We start from the raw sequence: 20431 nt of genomic DNA on the forward strand, positions 1-20431 counted from the left end.
TTGATGAGGGAAACGTAGAAATACCATGCGCCTCCGTAGCGTTAACTGAGCAGCTTGCGTCTCTGCTCCACCGTTCTAAAAATAGCTTGCACCGACAATCAAAGGTAAGGAACCTACTGCTATGACTATAGGGATTATGGCAATGGGTGAATTTGCCAAAATGTTGACATACCCCTTTAAGTATTTTGGGGCTTTTATGCCTTTAACTGATAGGACAGGAGACAGATAGGGGGAATCACATGCAGAGAGCCACCGGGGAATTCGAACCGGGGCCGGCTGCAGCGAGGACTGTAGCCTCTGCATATGGGGTGCCTGCTCTACACCCCTGATATGCAGAATATTAAACCTTACAAAGATTAAAACGGGTGAGTTGTACAGAAATTGTCTCATGTAAAGTTAATTATCCATACATGGGAGTCTATGGGGACTGACCTGCTTTTAGAGCCTCGAGTGGTCATTGGAAGAAGTGCAGTTTTTGATGCTTCCATGCCGGCTTCAGCCTCAGAGGTTGCCACTTGGCCAGGACAGACCATAATATCTCCATAGGAGAGACAAAAAGGCTGTGATAATATAATGGAATACTGTTTGTCTGCAGTAGTCGGCCGGTCCACGCCTGAAACACCAACAGCCCAGCAGGAGTTCCCGCCGACCCTCCTGTTCACTGCCATGTCTGATACTGTGAACAATAAATCTACCTGGTCACCATGACAACATCTAAGGAGGTACTGGACTTCTTTTGTATTTCTTTCTGACATCTCACCCCTTTTTCCCCCTTCTCCTTTTTCTTAACCTTTAGTTACCCACTGTCTTCTCTTCCCTCTCTTTATCCATCCATCCTTATTTTCACCTTTACTCATTCACAAAACCTTCGACCTGTCTGAAGCAGAAAAACAGTCTGCAATGTTCGTGTGTAGTTGTGCATACAAGCTCCATTAAAGCAGAAGTACTGTAAGCGATCTGGTGGTTTTGTCTAACTTCCTGTCAGCAGATGGAGTAAGCAGTCCCCGCCCTCGTCCCTACGTCACCACATTCACGCGCATCCCTTGGCTGCACACACAGAGAGGACCGCCCCTTTATGCCGTTCTCTCTCCTCATTGGATAAAGGTTGTAGGATACAAGGAAAGTTTTCTCCTCGGCTCAGAGCAGAGCAGAGTGACTGACAGACCTGTGTTTCGGACCAAACAGATAGAAGATATAACTAGTATTTAAGACTTATATTAACACAAACATTCCGCTTAATTCTGCTTTAATGAACTATCTATGGTAGCCGATAACACAAAGTGAAGCTGAATCAGTGTGTGAACCTCAACTACTGATGCAGTGAGTCAAAGCAGTGTGACTGCTCAGCGCTCAGAGCAAAGGAGAGGATCTCAGAGGATGAAGAGGAGCTGCTGAGGATGACGCTTAAAGGGTCACAGAGTTGAGATGATCTTCATCAGCCCACCGCATCAGAGCAGGGGGGGGGGTCTCAGGATCTGGGTCTCATGCTGCCTGTGTGGACCTGTGGACCTGAACCTTTATCCAGGACGGTGCCAAGGTGTGTGTGTGTCCACCTGCTGAAGCTGCAGGAGAAGATGCTGAGCCTGAACAGAACATCAGGTGAAGTCCAGTCCACCTCCTAAAGGGGAGCGTCCAGTCAGAGCCAAGAACTGAATCCATAGAGATGCTGCATGTGGACTAGCTGAGCTCAGAGAGAGAGAGAGAGAGAGAGAGAGAGAGAGAGAGAGAGAGAGAGAGAGAGAGAGAGAGAGGGCGGGGACTTGTGACGTCAGACCGAGCAGCCGCTTCTCCTTTTAAAGCCGCCGGTGTGTCGCACGGACAGACAGACGGACCGCGGCAGCACTTTATAAACCTCGGAGCGCCTCTAACGGGACATTTGACTGCAGCGTGGAGACGCGTTCGAGTCTGTTCCGACATTTTTTCTCTCTCTCCTCCGTTTCCTCCTCGGATGGAGCTGCAGTAATTCCTCCACTGACTGCACCGCCCGGCCGCCGCACGCCTCCGGGACTGAAGCCGCTCTCCGCTCGGTGCCCCCCCCCCCCTCCCTGACACAGTGATCATCGCGGGGTTGTCGTCCTCTCCGTCCTCCCTGTCTTCCAGCAGGCCGCCGTCTCCTCCGTGACTCTCTGTTCCCATGCGATTCTTCAGACTCACATTCAAGTGTTTCGTGGATTGTTTTTGAAGGTCGCCGTCCCACTGTCGGTTTAACTCCCTTTATTTTTTTTTATTTTGACCTTTTTTTCTATCTTATCATTTCCTGTTATTTTGAATCAGAGCGAGAAATGTCCCCAGATTATTATTAGATAATTCAATTTGTGTCCTTCATTCAAATCTGAAGCCATTGATCCGGATCAATCAATAAAAGAACAGATTCTTGATCGGCCGCTGCTGAAGAAGAGGAAGAATCATATATATTCTTGAGTATCACTGAGCAGGAGGACAGAGACAGAGACAGAGACAGACGGGATAACGGTGGGAGCAGCAGAGATCTAGAGGCGGTCTGACCGGGACAGAGCTGGACCTACTGCGGACTGACTCATCTGATCCTGACCGCTGGACTCAAGGTGAGGACGGACCTGACTGTAGAAGAGAAGTGAGTCTGTAAAGAGGGAAAAAGAGACAGATTAAAGGGAAAGCTGAGGGTCAGGCGACGAGGATCTGGACTGACTGCTTTCTGACTGGCTGTTGGGACTGAGAGCAGGTGGACTGAAGCTGAGGTGAGCCCAGGTCCTGGACTGAGAGAAGCTCTTAGCTGCAAATTAAAGGGAGAGTGAGGTGAAACAGTGCGGACTGTTTCTGCTCCTTGACTGACTGTTTTTACACTCAGAAACTTTTTAAAACATTTTTTAATTTTTTTTTTAGGACTAATTGAAGTAGAGGACTCATTCTGACCTGCAGAACTGAAACCAGCAGACTGCTCCTTTACTGACTGCTTTGTTGCTGGGTTTGAACTGGGGACTGGTTTCTGGGCTTAGGACCCAAACAGGACAAAGACTTAGAGGATTTAAAGGGAATCCAAGAAGAGACACAGACTGACATTTAGGACCCTCTAGTGACTGGTTCCTGACTGGTTCCTGGACTGATGGAGAAGCAGACCCTCCCAGCCTCCTCCTGCTCTCTGGTCCTTCTGGAGGAGACCAAGAAGAACCCCCTCATCCTGTCCAATGGCGGCGGCGGCGGCTACCCTCCGGCGGCGGCCAATGGCAACCTGGTCCCACTGTCGACAGCGGGGGCGGGGTCTGGCGGCGGTGGCGGTGGAGGTGTGGTGGTGGGCGGAGCTTGTTCCGGCCCAGAGAAGAAGGTGGTCCCGGGGGCGGGGCCGGGGTACGTGGAGCGGGAGACATGGACGCGGCAGATGGACTTCATCATGTCCTGCGTCGGCTTCGCGGTGGGACTCGGCAACGTGTGGAGGTTCCCCTACCTGTGCTACAAAAATGGAGGAGGTGAGGCACTACACACCTGCACACACACACACACACACACACACACACACACACACACACACACACACACACACACACACACACACACACACACACACACACACACACACACACACACACACACACACACACACACATTCCTTTCCTAGCTGAAGCCCCGCCCCCCTGGCCGATCAGCCATCCCGTCCCGTGGCTCCTGTTCCAGTGTAGCTGACATAATCTCTCACCTGCTCATCAATTAAAACTCAGCCAGTTACCTTCTACTTTTGGACATTTCCCATAAGCCCCAGTGGGCGGGGCTTTAACCATAAAGGGGCGTGGCTGCAGTCAGATAATAGGATATAATATGTGTGTGTGTCTGGACAGCATGATGCTGAAATGATGGTTTTATGTTGTTGATCAGTGACAGCAGCAGGTTCAGGTTCTTGGCTTTCATCACTGAGTGTGTGTGCGTGTGTGTGTGCGTGCGTGTGTGTGATGGCAGCCTCTGAATGAACAGTCGACTCTGTGTGCGTCTTATCAGTGTTGCGGAGCTGACTCTGTGACAGACTCACTTTATAAGGAGAGCTTGTTTCAGTTGCACACACACACACTTCTGTCTCATAACTTTTAGTTTTTCATTTGACCAACTCACGTCTATATTGCTGTGCTTCCAATCTACTGCTGCACAATTAATCTAAATAGAACAGAAATAGCAATGTGGCTGAGTGCTGGATCCAAACTGCTGGAGCTGCAGTTTTTTTCTTAATTTTTTATCAAGGGAAAATGTGTCACAACATTGTTATGCACTGTGCTGCTATAGAGATGTCCAAACAGATCATATCCTCCAGATGTCAAAGAACATTTATATTTTATTTGGCACAACTCCAAACAAGAATAACACCATCATTTAAAAATGTATTTAATTGAAAATCTAATACAAAAACAAAAGATTCAATGTCTGCCAGTGCCAAATAATCTCAATATGATTCCTTACAGTGCAGCCCTAGTCTTTATCAGCTCCATTCATCCACCTCCACTTCCCACTTGTCTCTTTGTCTCTTTGTGTTGACCAGCTCCATTCTTCTGATCCTACCTGTCCTCTGTCAGTGTTTACTCTTCATCCGTCTTTACTATGTCGTCCTTTATCCTTTGCTTTTACCAGCAGACCTCCTCCTGTATCCACCCTGTTTAACACAACAGTACCCTGAGTCTCAACTGAAGCCTCATTTCACTTAGGCTACGTTCACACGGAAACGTTCTGAACAAAAACGCAAAAGTGGTGTTGCGTTCACACTTATTATTTTGCGTTTAGCATTTTTGGGGTGGAAATCTGCGTGCATACGGTGTCGCCGTCTAAACGAAAGGCACATCCGATTAAATATTTTGCCGTTTTCAGCGTTTGTCATGTAAACAGGGCCTTAATCCCCGATCTTATGATATTTGAAGCAATATTTTTTAGTCTGTATCAACTTCTGTATTAAGTCCATCTTCATGCTACCTCCTGCCTTTACATTTTCAACTCCAACTTCCACAGTATAGGCTAAACTTTCAAATTTTGTTTCTGTCTCACATTTATTGTAATATCTCACCCCAAGTATTCTTAGAAATGCAACAAACAGCAGAGAAAACGAGAGATGTTTGTACCGTGTCAGTGCAGTTTATCATTAAACCCGTCTTCAGTCTGGAGGTGTTTGATTGACTCAGAGTCATCACTCATTCACTCACTGCAAACAAAAACAAGGGAGGGCAGAAAATCCTCAGCAGAAAACAGAATGCCTGGGAAGATCAGTTCATAATCATTAATGATCTCTGCTGCACAACTTCACCTTGTCACTTGTTCTACATCAGAGACTAAACACTCAATGAGAAGTACACTTTAAAAAATAAGATGTGTATGGTGTGTTAGAGAGAAAGTGGACATTTTCTAACATAGCATAGCATCATGTAGAATAACATAACATAGGATGGCATAGTGTAGAATAGGATAATGTAGAATAACATAGCATAGCATAATATAGCATAGCATGACATGACATAACACAACAGCATAACGTAACATAATAATGTAGAATAACATAACATACTGTAATATAACAGCAAAGCATAGAGCATGACATGACATGACAGCATAATACAACATAATAATGTAGAATAACATAACATAATATAACATAGCAAAGCATAGCATGACATGACATAACAGCACAACATAACATAACATAATAATGTAGAATAACATAACATACTGTAATATAACAGCAAAGCATAGCATGACATGACATGACAGCACAACATAACATAATGTCAAATAACATAACATAATATATCATAGCAAAGCATAGCATAGCATAGCATAGGATAATATAGCATAGAATGACATAACATAATATAACATAACATAATAATGTAGAATAACATAACATAATATATCATAGCAAAGCATAGCATAGCATAGGATAATATAGCATAGAATGACATGCCATATAACATAACATAATAATGTAGAATAACATAATAGCATAGCATAGGATAATATAGTATAGCATGACATGAGATGACATAAAAGGCATAATATAACATGACATAATAATGTAGAATAACATAACAATAGTATGGTGGTGGTATGAGAGAAAAGTATGTATTATTTAGCCTACACCGTAAAACTCTGAATCAATAAGGAATCAGACTGTTTTCAGGCAGAGGTAACTGGATATTTTCTTCAGTCTGTGTCTGTGAGTGAGAAAAGTGAGTGGGAGAAAAGGAAACATTTGTAGATGACCGGTGAATTGTCTTTATTCTCTCACACTCAGAGGAAACTGGCGGTTAACGTTGTAAAAAGTAGAAATGTTTTGTGGCGAGGCAGTGAGGTGGAGGGAGGAAGAGGAGGAGGAGGAGGAGGAGGAGGAGTCCCTGCAGGAGGTTTCATCACTTATCCGACTCCTTTCAAACCAAACTTCACCGGCTGAGACAAACTGCTGAGAGAGACAAAGAGAGGGAAAGAGAGAGAGAGACGTTTCTTCTTCTCACCTGAAAAGGTCTGGTTCACACAGTCAGCCAGTTTGAGCTGGTTGCAGGGTGGCGGTGGTGGGGGGGGGGGGGGGTGGAGGGTCTGGACGGTCACACAGGGAGGAGGACTCGTGTTAAATCACAGAGAATCCAGAGAAAAGGTTGAGTTCTCACAGACACTGAGGTCCTGTGTAAAGGTTTCCTCCTTCACTGACTCTGCTGCTTCACACCTGATTTATCAAACAGGGGCCGAGGCCAGACTCTACTGGGAGTAAAGGAACATTCTGCCGTGTCCTCTCTGACACTCGCTCGCTCCATCACTTTGACTCAGATGTCCGTGTTCCCCTCAGCTGTGGCGCCGTCAGGATTATATTTCACACACACAACAACACACAACAACTACAGCAGCTGAACAGTCTACCAAACACTTTTATACTCCGCTGGTTGGTTAGGTCATTTTTATTTCGGTGTCATGCCAGTCTGGACCATCTCACATGGGATTACAAGACCCCATCACAATATAGACCATGTATCATCTTCCAGTTCTAGCAAAAATAGATCCATATGATAAATTAGGATACAAAGTTTTGGTTCCCCAGTCAGCGCAGAGTCTCTGAACAGTAAATTTTACAGTACTGGCTGACCATTAGTTAGCATTAGCATTAGCATTTTCGCCACAGAGCTTTCACGATCTGCCCCCCTAACATAACCAGATGTTAGAGATACATTGTGTAGGAATTCCTCCCATCTAGCGTTGCAGTTGTATATCGCAAGCAACTCAATCATATTTTTCATGCTGCATTCACGTGAAATTGGGCAGACGGCAGACAGCCGCTGCAGGTAACTGCATAAACAAGCCTTTATGTAAACAAGTGGCCCGTCAGCATGAGGCAAAACAATACACGTGACAATATGTTGTCATGGCGATGTCGTATTGTTTACCTGACCCACGTTTTACCGGCTTTCTCTGGACTTCTGTGACTAAAATGACATCTGGTTTGTTAGCGACGGCCGTCTGCCCGACTGCAGGTGAATGCAGCATCAGTGTAACTCACTGCGTTACCGCGGTGACTTTTCACAGACGTCACCTTTCACGTCCTACCGTCACGCTGCCACTGAACGCAAAAACATGGAGACACCACATGGCAGCCAGCACCGAGCTTACCCGCTCCATGTAGATATGAATGATATGAACGGCTCATTCAGAGCTGAAAGGAACACTTCACTTTGTTGATGGGGGGGATTACTGGTTAGTGAAAAACAGACTTTTGAATGAAATAATCAATTTTCGTGAAGAGATAACAGGAGAAGTTACACAATGCCCCTTTAATATATTTATATTTTGGACCCGTCAAAATTTATAAAACAATATACTATAAAAATTAATTCTGTAAAATTAAATACTTTTATTCTGCACCCCTCTAGACGTTCTGTGGATGTATTATTTTTGAAAAATTAATTGTTTTGATGAAAAAGTTGTACAGTAGCTATAACCTTTAACAATCTAGCTACCCTCTTCAGACAGTAATAACAATACGCAACATTGATACCAAACCTGCTGCTACAACATCAAATCAAAACGCCCTGAAGCATGAAGCATGAAGCATGAAGTGTGGCCTCCCCAGATCAGACCTGTTTATGTGGTTCTACAACTGGATAGAGTTCTGGGGAATTTCAACACCAAGTCAACACCTTAATTAAATTTTTGTGGTTGTGTTTTTCAATCGTTCCGCTCAGCCGTAACAACACTGTTTCCAAGAAGGAGTCACCCCCCACCGTCACTCTCTAGCACATCACTGAGCCTTAGGCGGCCATTACCCTGTTGCCGGTTCACTGCTTGTCCGGTCCCTTAGACATAGACCGCTTTTGGTGGATACTAACCACTCCACAGACACCTGCAGGCTGCAGACATGGGGATGCTCAGACCCAGACGTCCGGCCGTCACAATGTGGCTCAGATCATCTCCCTTTCCCATCACATCAACTTCAAGGACTAAAGTGTTCCCTCACTGATATAACATATCCCACATACTGACAGGTTCCATTGTCAGGAGATAATCGGTTACAAAATATAAAGATGTGTCTTTGGGTTATCATTGGATTCTCTTCCAGAACCAGAACGAGTTCCAGTGAACCTGGGGGGGGAACCATCTGTCATGAAAGATCACAGTAAAAATCAAAACAGTCATAGCTCTGTGTTGCTCCAGTGTTTCTATGAGGACAGAGAGCAGCAGCAGGAAGAGGAGGAGGAGGAGGAGGAGGAGGAGGTCTGGAGGGTGGTACACTGTGGGCATGTGTAGTATAAACATCTCAGCAGGAACACAACAGACTCACTAACTGATGTCTGTCAGCTCAGTGTCAGGTTCTAGGTGATCCTGGATGAGAGGTCATGGGTGCTGAGCGACTATGACTTTTAATTTTAAAACCACTCTACTCACCCAGTTTTAAAGCAGAAGTAAGCGGAATATTTGTCTTAATATAAGTCTTAAATAGTTTTATTACACGGCTCTATTGAATGCTGCTCTCTGATTGGTCCAGCGCTGCGTTCTGCGGTCTGTTATTTCTGTATAACGGACCGTCGTCATGTATAACAGACCGTTGCTAGGGAAGCCGCTCTGACCAGCGCTGCACAGAAAAGAGAAACTATGCAGGATATTTACCTTGTATTTCATTTTTTACCGTCATTAAACAGCTTCGGACTAATAGCGATGTTAGATAAATGACTGGTAACTTGTTACAAGGAGAGTGGAGGCTCCTTCCACACCGCTGCTGGAAACCAGACCTGCATCAGAGCCTCTGACCCGGTGTCAGCTCTCCTCTCCTCTCGTCTCGGTGGCACCGCGGCTCCGCGACACAAACGCACCCCGTAAACAGTAAAGTTAATCGCTTGTTTATGACAGATACGACTAACGTTACACACAATACACACATCTTAACACGTGTATGGTAATCTATCGATCCACTGATTGATTATCAAAGGCTTCAAATGCACGAACGGGAGGACGCTCGGCAAAACAGCGGAAGTGACCGGTCTTGCAGATTCGCTAAATGCAATTTTAAATCGATGAAAGTCGTATTTTGATCAACATTATGTTTCAAATTAATTATTTCACTCGTAAACCGTGTAATAAGCGGGATAATGTACAGTTGGTCGGTTGTTATGGAGAAATAAACCCCTTCATGTTGAATGAAACCCCTCCGCTTCGCGTCGGGGTTCCATACAACCTGTCGGGGTTTATTTCTCCATAACAACCTCCGAACTATACATTATCCCTTACCTATCTTCCGACAGCAATCACTTCTATAGAGTGTTTGGTCTGAAACACGGGTCTGTCAGTCACTCTGCTCTGCTGTAAGCCGAGGAGAAAACTTTCCTTGTATCCTACAACCTTTATCCAATGAGGAGAGAGAACGGCATAAAGGGGCGGTCCTCTCTGTGTGTGCAGCCAAGGGATGCGCGTGAATGTGGTGACGTAGGGACGAGGGCGGGGACTGCTAACTCCATCGGCTGACAGGAAGTTAGCCAAAACCACCGGATCGCTTACTTCTGCTTTAATTTAAAAATAGAGACCTTTGGAAATGATCACTCGACCTTCAATTGTGAAACCAACATGATAATGAATTAGATTCGTTTTTGACTTTGTTGTTTGTTGGCAAGTCTGTATTTAAATGCTGTAGTTTGTTGTTCAGAACATTGTGTGCGCCCAGTGAAGTGCAGAGTAGACAATCTGCTCCCTGTTTACACGAAGAGTCATGTACCGTAAATGTGCATATTCAAGGTCGTCATCATGGACAGAGATCATTTTAGTTTTAAAACGATGTTCTAATATAAAAACCTACTAATGTGGTTGTAGCCTCCAGTGGTGACGGTTGTCTTTGAAGATGTTATGACATTTCCCAGGTGTCCTTGAGGGGTCACAGTCAGTTCTCATGTGTTGTGGAGAAGCTTCCTGGTGCTTCCCAGGTCACATGTCCAGTGTGTATAAAGCTACAGATGGAGATGGACGGAGGAGGTGGTCAGTGGGTTGGGACCCTCGACCTGAGCTGTTCCAACGTCCACGTGTGGGGCTGGTTAATCATTTCCTTTTATAGAGAGATTCATGAAGCCTCATCATATATCATACCTACACACACGCACATGCATGCACACACACAATGTTTTATACTTCTGCTACATCAACATTTCTTCTGTCCTTCTGTCTGTCCTTCTATCTGTCCCTCTATCCTTCCTTCTTCCCTTTTTCTGTCCTTCCTTACTTCCTTCCCATTTATCCTAGTTTCTCCTTCCTTCCTAAATGTTTCTTTCCTTCTCTCTTGCTGTGCATTCTTCCTTCCTTTCTTTCCTCCTTTCTTCCTTCCAACTTCTTTCCTTTCTATAACCTCCTATTCTATGTTTTTTGTCTTCCCTTTCCTTCCTCCCTTGCCACCTTTTCCCTCCATCCTTGTCCTCTTTCTCCCTACTCTCCAAACAGTCACTCAGATTTATTATCCTGCTGTATGAGTGTGTGTGTGTGTGTGTGTGTGTGTGTGTGTGTGTGTGTGTGTGTGATGACTGTCCTGTCCTTGGCAGGGTGACTGCAGCAGTACATACACACACACTGGCTCACATTGATTCTGCCTCAGTGATTATAAACTGACCTGCGGCTCAGTCTTCATCTTTCAGAGATCAGTTGTGTCCTTGTGCAGTTCCACTGTGTGTCCTCGTGTCTTTATGAGGACACGTCTCTCACTGGCTCGTCTTTGACGCTGAAGGTCAGACGGAGGTTCACGTTCCTTGCTCCAAAATGAGGAAGTGATAACATTTCATATCTAAAAGGTCAGAGGTCAGCTTCACCATGACAACATACTGTAATCAAGGGACAGACACTGAGACTGAGACTGAGACCATGTTTGCTGTAACTTGATTGGCTGGTTAAGGAAATGACTGCAAGATGGGAAATGTACAACAAACAGAGTTTAGGAAAAAAGATGAAAATGAACACAACTGTATTTTCCTGTGTTTGTTTTTTGCAATTTATTATCTTGTAGTGCATGAATTGAATTGAATTGAATTGATATTTATTTACGTGTCGTGCAGCAGTTAAGGCGCCCAGCCTATCAGGGCTTACAAGACACATTATCATCATATTTAGACACCAGACAAAATCATCAGAGCACAGACAAAACCAAACAAAAACAAAAACCACATGGAATTCACATAAATAATTCACTTTTTCTTTTTGACCAGGCACTTTTTATGAAAGTAGCTATAGTAAAGACTTCTTTCCTGAAGAACCATTCCAACTTTACCTCATCATCAACCCAAAACAACTCAGGTTTCACATTTTGCATTTTCTGAAACAAAAACTGTCTGTTCTGGCTTCGTCATATAACGGACAATGAAACACAAAATGCAGTTCATCCTCAATTACATTTAGATTACATAATGTGCATAGTCTTTCATCCTCAGGCACTGAGTTAAACCTACCAACTTCTACTGCCAGAGGGAGAATCCCAGCCCTCAACTGGTCACATAAAGATCTCTTGGATCTATCCAATGGCAAAGTCACATAGGGTTCTGAACAATATACATTTTTCAATTGGCAATAGGTTCTGAGCTTTGGTTGCATTTGATTTTCACACCCCAGTTGGGTGGTGCTTATCTTAACACTTAGTTTAACACTAATCACAGTATTTGACATAGAAATTGAGATTATTCTTTATGTGTGTATCTGTGTCTGCATGAGATTAGCCTTTATTCATAGAGGATGTAGTGGGTGGGGGCAGTGTATCAACACCTGTCAGCACCCCTAGACCCATGAATGGGGTCGGAGTGATCCTTGAAGACTATCCAAAGGTCCTCGAGAAAGTTCCAGCGGCTGAAGTTAGTGATCTGGTCAGAGTTGGTGAGGTGATTGTTTGAGGTGCCAGTCGGACTCTGACTGGTCAGTTCAGGCCTTTATGCTCAGTGCCATTAGAGTCAGGGTCAAAGGTCAAGGGATAGATACAGTTTCATGACAGTTACAGTCTATGTGTATGTGCGCGTGTGTGTGTTGATTGGCTGCCAAGTGTGACATCATCATCCCTCTTGCCACGTGGACCAGAGATTAACAGGAGTGGCCTGTAATCTTTTAATCCTGTTGACAGACCTCACTGCTCCTCCTCCTCCTCCTCCTCCCCCCCCCTCCCCCTCCCCCTCTCCTCTCCTCTCCTCTCCTCTCCTCTCCTCTCCTCTCCTCTCCTCTCCTCTCCTCTCCTCTCCAAGTGGTTACAGTGGGCCTTGATAAGGTGCCATTGTCCTTAAAGTTTTTATTAGTCCAGGGATACTTGGAGTCCCAGAGGAGGTTATATTATTATTGTGTTTAATATTATGGATGTTTGAGGGGTTGCCCTGGTTTCATCACATACCCAGTGGTATTTGAAGAGTTTGCAGGGGTGCTTGAAACACCCTAGGGCAGAGGTCTTCAACAGGGGGTCGTGGAATTTTTGGTTGATTAGACAATGTTTTATATCTTTTAGTTTCCACATTTATGTAATAAAAAAATAAAAACCTCAATTTGAACAGCTTGTCTGCATGATTACCATGCAGTTGACAGACATAGATGATATGATAGACCCCTGCCCTATGGGAAGAGGTTACAACTGCTGTGTGTTTGAGTGACAAACGCGTGGGTTCAGTTCACTCTGCTGACTGAGTCCTGTCACGTCTGGATCAGCGGTGTGAGTCAGAGTGAAAGTGTCTGATTCAGCTCCAGTGATCAGGCTCCGTCTGGTGACAGCAGCCAGGTTCAGATGTGGTGGAAGTTGTAGTTCTGTGTGTGGTCAGAGTCAGACATGCTGGATGCCTCCACTGAGCGTTTCCTGTTCTCAGGTCAGTGACAGTTAAAGATCTTCATCAACACGTTGAACTCCCTGCACTCCTCGTCTGTTTTACCACCTCCTTTATTGATTTATGTTTCATCTCAGCTGCAGTTAATCATGTTGTGTAACTGCTGCCACACACAACAAACACTGTGCAGCGTTTTGAAGGCGGTGCTTACAGTGGGCCACCAGTTTGTGAATGGGGATGTTGCATCACATGTTGTGTCACAGAACTGTAAGAAGCTGACTTTGAGGGTTTTAGGAGGGAGGTGGGTGGGTGCTGGAACTATTTCCTGATGAACAGCAGTGTATCCTTCCACCCAGTTCTCCTGTGCAGCATCTCATTATAGCTCAGGTTGACACAAGATGAGTCTAGGTTTTGACTTCTGATTCAACTCCACTTTGACAAGCAATCCTAACCCCATCTTTATTATTGTCACCTTGCATTAGTCAATCTATTAATAAATTAATCTCTCTAAAGAAATATGAGCTCAAACTCACATCTTTAAAAAGTTTGTTTTGACCAAATAACTGACCAAAAACAAAAGACATTTCATTAATATGTTGCATGTTTCACAGAAGCAGTATATCCTCACATTTGAGAAGCAAATCTATTCCAGTTTATTGACTGACATTATAGTTAGAATATTTTTTGTGACAGTTCTAGTATCATCCTCATAGATTTATCTTGATGTCTTAAAGCAGAAGTAAGCGATCCGGTCGTTTTGGCTAATGCTGCATTCCAGGCTGGCTTTTGAAACCGTAAATTACAGCTTCAAGTCACAACTTACGACTTTGTAGCGTTTCAGGCAACCCACTCGTGTTTTTCCGACCTGTTTTACCTGTGAAAGTCACTATAACGGCCACTCGTAACTTCTGACCCGTGAACTCGTACCAGATTGAACTGGTATGACTTCACAGGTCGGAAAAACATGAGTTACGAGTTTCCTTGAATGCACCATAATAGTCCTCGTCCCTACGTCACCACATTCACGGCGTCCCTTGGCTGCACACACAGGCCTGCATGCCGTTCTCTCTCCTCATTGGATAAAAACTGTAGGATACGATAAATGTTTTCTCTTCGGCTCAGAGCAGAGCAGAGTGACTGACAGACCCGTGTTTCGGTCCAAACACTCAATGTAAGTGATTGCTGTCGGAAGATATAACTATTTAAGACTTATATTAACACAAATATATCACTTACTTCTGCTTTAACACTGTAAAATTAGTCAGTAACAAGTTTGGCTCAGTCATTTCCGTCTTAAAGATACAGGTGTGATATCTCAGCCAGTCTGCTCAACGTGAAGCAGCTTCCTATTCAATATGGCAGAAGTGACTAAGATGCACTGAGCCTGATGTAAAAAGCAAACACACTGTAATAGAATCATTTGTATGCTAATAAAACAGATCAGGTGAGCTGGCAGATACTGTATATATAATGCTCGGGTTCAAGGTTTTTCTTCAATGAGGTTATAAATATCCAGATTTAGATGACATAAGCATTTAATGTCTGATAGAGAGAACGATTATGAAGCGGGGCAGAGGTTGAGCGTTTGTAAGCCTTAAGCTGGAGTTCATTGAACCCGGCGGTGAGCTGCAGAGTCATGCTTAGCACAGGTGAGCTAATCAGGCGCTCTATTCGGGTATGTGGGCCAGTCCATCTGCAGGCTGGCAGGGGAAGCTAAGCTAAGTTAGCATCTGGCAGAAAGTGTTTGGTTGAGGTCAATGAGGCTGTTGGCAGATGGACAGAGGGTTTGGTCTCTTCTATTGCTTTCTGCTTGTTATCACATGTTGGTTTGTTTGACAGGAGAAGATTGATTAGTTGCGAAAGAAATTTAACTATTAGTTGTATTATTTTCCTGTTTTATCCATAGCATCTAGGCTACAGTGATGGTAATAACAGCATCACTAATGGCACTACTTTTTTTTTTACGTTTATTGATAAGTCGAGCACCAGCCAGCGGGTTGAGACACTAAACGAGGTTTATTATTTATTTGTTTAATAACTAACGGCAGGCTGCGGCTGCGTCAATGTGCATAGCAGAAACCCAGGTATTTGTATACAAACTTTTTTTTTTTTGTCTTGAGAATCGGTGGCTGGTATCGGTAGCCTTTAGCCTACAAATACCGATACTTTGAAATAAGGCTGGTAGGCTATTGACCCGATAGGATACCTGGTATCGGTACTCACCCATCCCTATTACTGACAATAAAATGCGCTGTTACTCAAGAAGTCCCATCACAAAATAATGCACCCGTTAAAGTGTACGTTATATACACATTTTTACAGTTTTTTCAGTCCATCAACTAGTCGGAAAAAAGTTGTTTATCTGGAGTTCCAGATAACGGGAGGTTATAGTTACAGAGTTAGGGGGGTGAGTCCAAGTAATTTGACATATTTGAACATTTTATGAAATTTATGTAGTAATTCAGTCACTCACTCAGTTACTTTTTAGGGAAAGTAACTAGTAAATATAACTAATTACTTTTTTTTTTTTTTTTTAAGTAGCCTATATTTTTGGGGGCTTTTTTCGCCTGTAATGGACAAGAGAGTTGAGAAAGAGACAGGAAATGGGAGGCAGAGGGGGGAATGACGTGCAGGATAGGGCCGCTCGACGTGGTGAGGAGTGAGGACTACAGCCTCAACACATGGGACAGGTGCTCTACTGAGCTAAACACTGAAGAGCCAAAAACCATCTCAGTGTAGTTTTCCATCTCCTCTCTGGAGCTGTAGCAACAACAATCAGAACAGAGGAGGCTCTGAGTTTAACTTAAAGAATATACATTAAACAATTGCTATCTATTAAAATAAATCATTGCTAGAATATCAACAAAGAAAAAAAAAATTGCAGTTCTGGTTACATCAATACAAAGAGAGATTGTGTTGATGGTTTTAGTAGCCTACCTGATCTGACACTGGGGTCCTTTATCAGCTGTCATCACTCACTGTTTACTGCAGAAAATAACTCTTGAATCCTAATTAAAGCTCATTGGATCCAGTGTGATGGTGGAAGTGTTCCCTCTGATCCCGGGTCAGTTGGCAGCAGAGCTGAGCGAGTCACAACGTGCCAAATATGTTACCTGCTGCAGATCAGGACACAAACCGTCCTGTAAGGCTGCCACTGCCGCTGCTGCCGCCGCCGCCATCACTGCCTCACTTAGCTATTACAGCTGCTGAACATCTGCAGCAGTGAACAGAGTCCCGCTGGTCCTGTAGGTGTTTGGTGAAAAACCAAATAAATGGAAGTGAAATCTGTGACCTGATGGTGGCGCAGAGGAAACTTTAGAGGGTCATAAAAGACTAGATTCATTCTGAATCCCCTCCTCCTCACAGATCAGTCAAGTTGAATTGTCGTTGAGGATGATGATGATGATGGGACGATACGCTTTTCTCCCGATTCGATTCTTCTACGATTTTTTGGATGACGATCCGATTTAAATTGCGATTCTACGATACTGCAGATTCTCTCGATTTTTAGTCTGCATTTTAACATTTATCTGCACACAAATACTGTAGGAGCCTATAAATGAACATACTCCATTATAAAGTGAACTTAAACCCTTTTCAAAACCTGTACTCTCTGTATGTAAAAAAGGCTAACAAATGCACATGCACAAAAATCGATTTAAAAATCGTCAAAAAAGATATCGCGATATTTATGTGAATCGATTTTTTCTCCCACCCCTAATGATGATGATGATGATAGTGGTGATGATGCTCTGTCATTAGCACTGTTATCAGTCCGTCAGGCTCTCCGCCTGTCAGTACTTAGCCCAGTGACTTACCACGGATTAGCCAGCTTAGCTAGCTAACTGCAGCGCTGCAGCTTAGCGGGCTAACTGCAGCCGCCGCTCTGTTTCTGTTTGTTTCTGTCTCACTTTCAGCTCTCAACAGACCATGTGTGGTGTGGTGTGGTGTGGTGTGTGTTTGCTGGATGATGCTGTGCCTGCTCACTCTTCACGTTTTCACTCTCAGCCTCTGTGGGTGTTAGTCCCGTCCTCATGGCTGTGATCCAACTCTTGATTCTGGTTCCACTTGATTCCAAACCCTGAAGCGAAGCCAACCTGATTTTAATAAACGGGCTGTGGCCCACCCCCCGCCCCCTGCCCCCCGCCCCCTGTCTGTATTGGAAATGACTCCCTTGTGTATCCTGTTGTTGAGGCACTTTGAGGTTTCCACACTGAAACCTAATGAGACGCAGACTCAAATATCCAGGTTCATAACCTTTAATGAGCAAATAAACTCGAGACCTCTGGAAACTTTGTCCCTAGAATAAAGTTGTGTCGATTTGAATGTGGCGGTAGCGTGTGTGAGGACGGAGCCTCTGCCGTTTGAGGAGTCGACAGTTGATGTGTTTTCAGTGTGTGTGTGTGTGTGTGTGCAGCTGACTGTGATGAGGCCATACTACTCTGTAATCCCATCAACACTGAGTTAGTGACAACCTAACAGCATTAACAGTGTGTGCGTTTGTGTGCGAGTGTGTGCGAGTGTGTGTGTGAGAGAGAAAAGTGGATTTTTATTGAGCTGCTGACATGGCTGCCCCCTCCCCCTCCCCCTCCCCCCATGTCTTCTCTCTGCAGTCGTGACTCACCAGCAGCTCATGTGTTTTCTAGTAGACGAATACACTGGGAGACTGTGTAGGCTGTGTGTGTGTGTGTGTGTGTGTGTGTGTGTGTGTGTGTGTGCGTGCTACCTGCGTAGCTTTACTTGAGCTTACGTCACTGCGGACTGTGCCGTCAGTGAGCCAGCAGTGTGTCCGTGTGTCTCATACATCAACAGCCGCTACATGAGCTGCTTCTAAAGTGGCTGCTCTCGCTTAGTGTGTGTGTGTGTGTGTGTGTGTGTGTGTGTGTGTGTGTGTGTGTGTGTGTGTGTGTGTGTGCAGCCCGCAGGCACCATTACTATTATCTAAGACACAGAGAGCTCTGGGATCTGATTGGCTGAAGTGTGGTCCTTGTGCAAAGAAGACAAGGCTCACCTTCAGTGATCCTCCATCCATTGATCAAATTAACTAATCGATCAGTTCTCTCAGGACTGTCAGCTCAGTGTCACTGGTCACCACAAGCACCTGTTGTGTTGCCACGGTTACCTGCAGGCTGACGAATGGTGATGTTGACCTGAGCAGTGTTCAAGGTGATTTTACAACTTATTATCTCCTGATTATCTTTATAAGACTGTAGTAGGCTATAATAATAATAGTATATAACTGATTGATATGGTTAATATGTCATTGAAATGCGTGCCTTCTCACACGTGCACATTCATGTTTTCAAAATAGTTAATGTTAATTTAATAATAATAATAATAATAATAATAATAATTTATTTATCAAATAATCATTTCACGTATAGCTGTTTGTTTGTTTTTGGCAGTGGTTGATCTTTCATCATCGTATCTTTACTCCACTTTAATCCAACTATGTCTGAAAAAGTGAAACATCACATGAAACACGAATCCAGCTAATTGAATCTTAACATGTCAATATAAACTTGAATTCTCCAAATTAAACTAGAATCCACCAAAATGAACCAGAATAAATCATCAATCATTTAACCTGAATTCTCCAAATTTAACCAGAATTCAAAAATAAAAGAAAATGAATCAAACCTGAATATGAAATTAAACAGGAACCCAGAAAATGAACTCTGAATTTGCCACAGTAAATCTGAGCCTGACCAAATGAAACATCTGCATCAAATTAAACCTTAATGTCAAATTGAACCTAAATCCACAAAGTTGAATCTGAATATGTTACATTAAACCTGAATAGGAATCCAGCAAATCCAGAGCTGGACCTCTCCAAATTAAATCTAACTACACCAAATTAAACCTGAATTTGCCAAATTAAGCCTGAATAAACAAATTAAAGCCTGAATACATCAATACGAGCTGATTTTGAGTTTGTGAATAACTAATGTTGTGCCATATGATGCAGTTATTTGATACACTGTTGTAATGAATGAATGAATGAATGAATCCTTTTACGCTGAACTGGGCCAAGAGACATGAATGAACAATTAGGAATGCTCTTCCTCTCTCTCTCTCTCTGGTATTTTAATTGGTGTGATGGAGAGTACACACACACATACACACACAACAGGGGGTAACTGGGTCACAGTGGCACCAAGAACTGGTATGAATGGAATCAAACTGGAATGATACTGGTAGAGGGGATGGGGGGGGGGGGGGGGGGGGGGTTATGTAACAGCAGCTGCCATTACATTACTGAACTCTGATCCAAGGAGAGAGAGAGGGCACGGCCATTATGTTCATAACAGGAATAGACCTTCCTCTTCAATTACTGATAATTGACTTAATGTAGAACCCATTAACACAGTGGTGGATACCTCAGTCCCCCGATACACTGATTAGTGTGAAGGAATTAAAGTAACACACACACTTCTACTTATATATGTAATAACCTGCTTATTCATATAGTTATTCATAAACAGGAAGAACATGGTCTGGTGAGGACCAGGGATTTAAGACTAATTTCTATTTCTGTTTCTGCTTCTATTTCTATCGCTGCTGAATCACTGGATCAAAACAATACATTTACATAAACTGAATCCATGCCTGTGTTGGTGCTGAGCCAGCTCTGGGTCAGCATTAGCCCAACCAGCTCTCAGATTCACTTCCCTTATTTTTCTCTTCGGTCTTCTCTATAGTGTGTGAAGCCGAACACTTGGGCGCAGACAAAGAGGGAGAACATCTCCCTTCTGCTCCTTCATTCATCTGTGGCCCCCGACTAAATATGAAGGCAAGGCAGGGAAAAGGACGGAGAGAAATTAGAGTCTGAGAGAGGATGATGGAGAGATGAAGAGTCACTTCCTTCCCTCCGTCCTGTTCAGTTACATAAAGCTCTCGTCACGATGCTGCTGAAATATACATGAGACCCAAATTACAGCGTCACTCTGAACTCAACACGAGGCAGCGTTAAAGGACCAAACCACAGTTTAATGTTTTGGTTCATTAACTACACGTCCTGGTTTATCTTATCAAGCATCTGTCACTTTTTAAACTGAGTCTCTTTATTTCTATATATATAGAATATGTACCATTCGGTCTCCTTGCTGGTGCGTTCAAGGACGCTCGCACATCTGAGATTTGAGAGTCAAGTAGAGCAGAAGTGACAGGAAGGAAAATGACGTCAGAAGACC

General features: G+C 43.8%; 2 protein-coding genes across 4 annotated transcripts in view; one reads left to right on the top strand and one right to left on the bottom strand.

Annotated features, from left to right (window-relative positions):
- Positions 1 to 20431, bottom strand: part of bcap31 (B cell receptor associated protein 31) — a 381037-nt gene that overhangs the window by 290259 nt on the left and 70347 nt on the right. The gene's annotated exons all lie outside the window — the stretch shown is intronic.
- slc6a8 (solute carrier family 6 member 8) overlaps positions 1840 to 20431 on the top strand; it is a 53480-nt gene continuing 34888 nt past the window's right edge. For all 3 annotated transcript variants that reach the window (XR_014595520.1, XR_014595521.1, XM_083976019.1), the window contains exon 1: positions 1840 to 3443. Coding sequence is in view for 1 of the 3 variants with exons in the window: in XM_083976019.1 (XP_083832145.1) it covers positions 3083 to 3443 (361 nt within the window). In the remaining 2 variants the exon portion in view is untranslated. The remainder of the gene's footprint in view (positions 3444 to 20431) is intronic.

This window comes from Trachurus trachurus, assembly GCF_905171665.1.
Source record: "Trachurus trachurus genome assembly, chromosome: 7".
In the NCBI taxonomy this organism is placed as follows: Eukaryota; Metazoa; Chordata; class Actinopteri; order Carangiformes; family Carangidae; genus Trachurus; species Trachurus trachurus.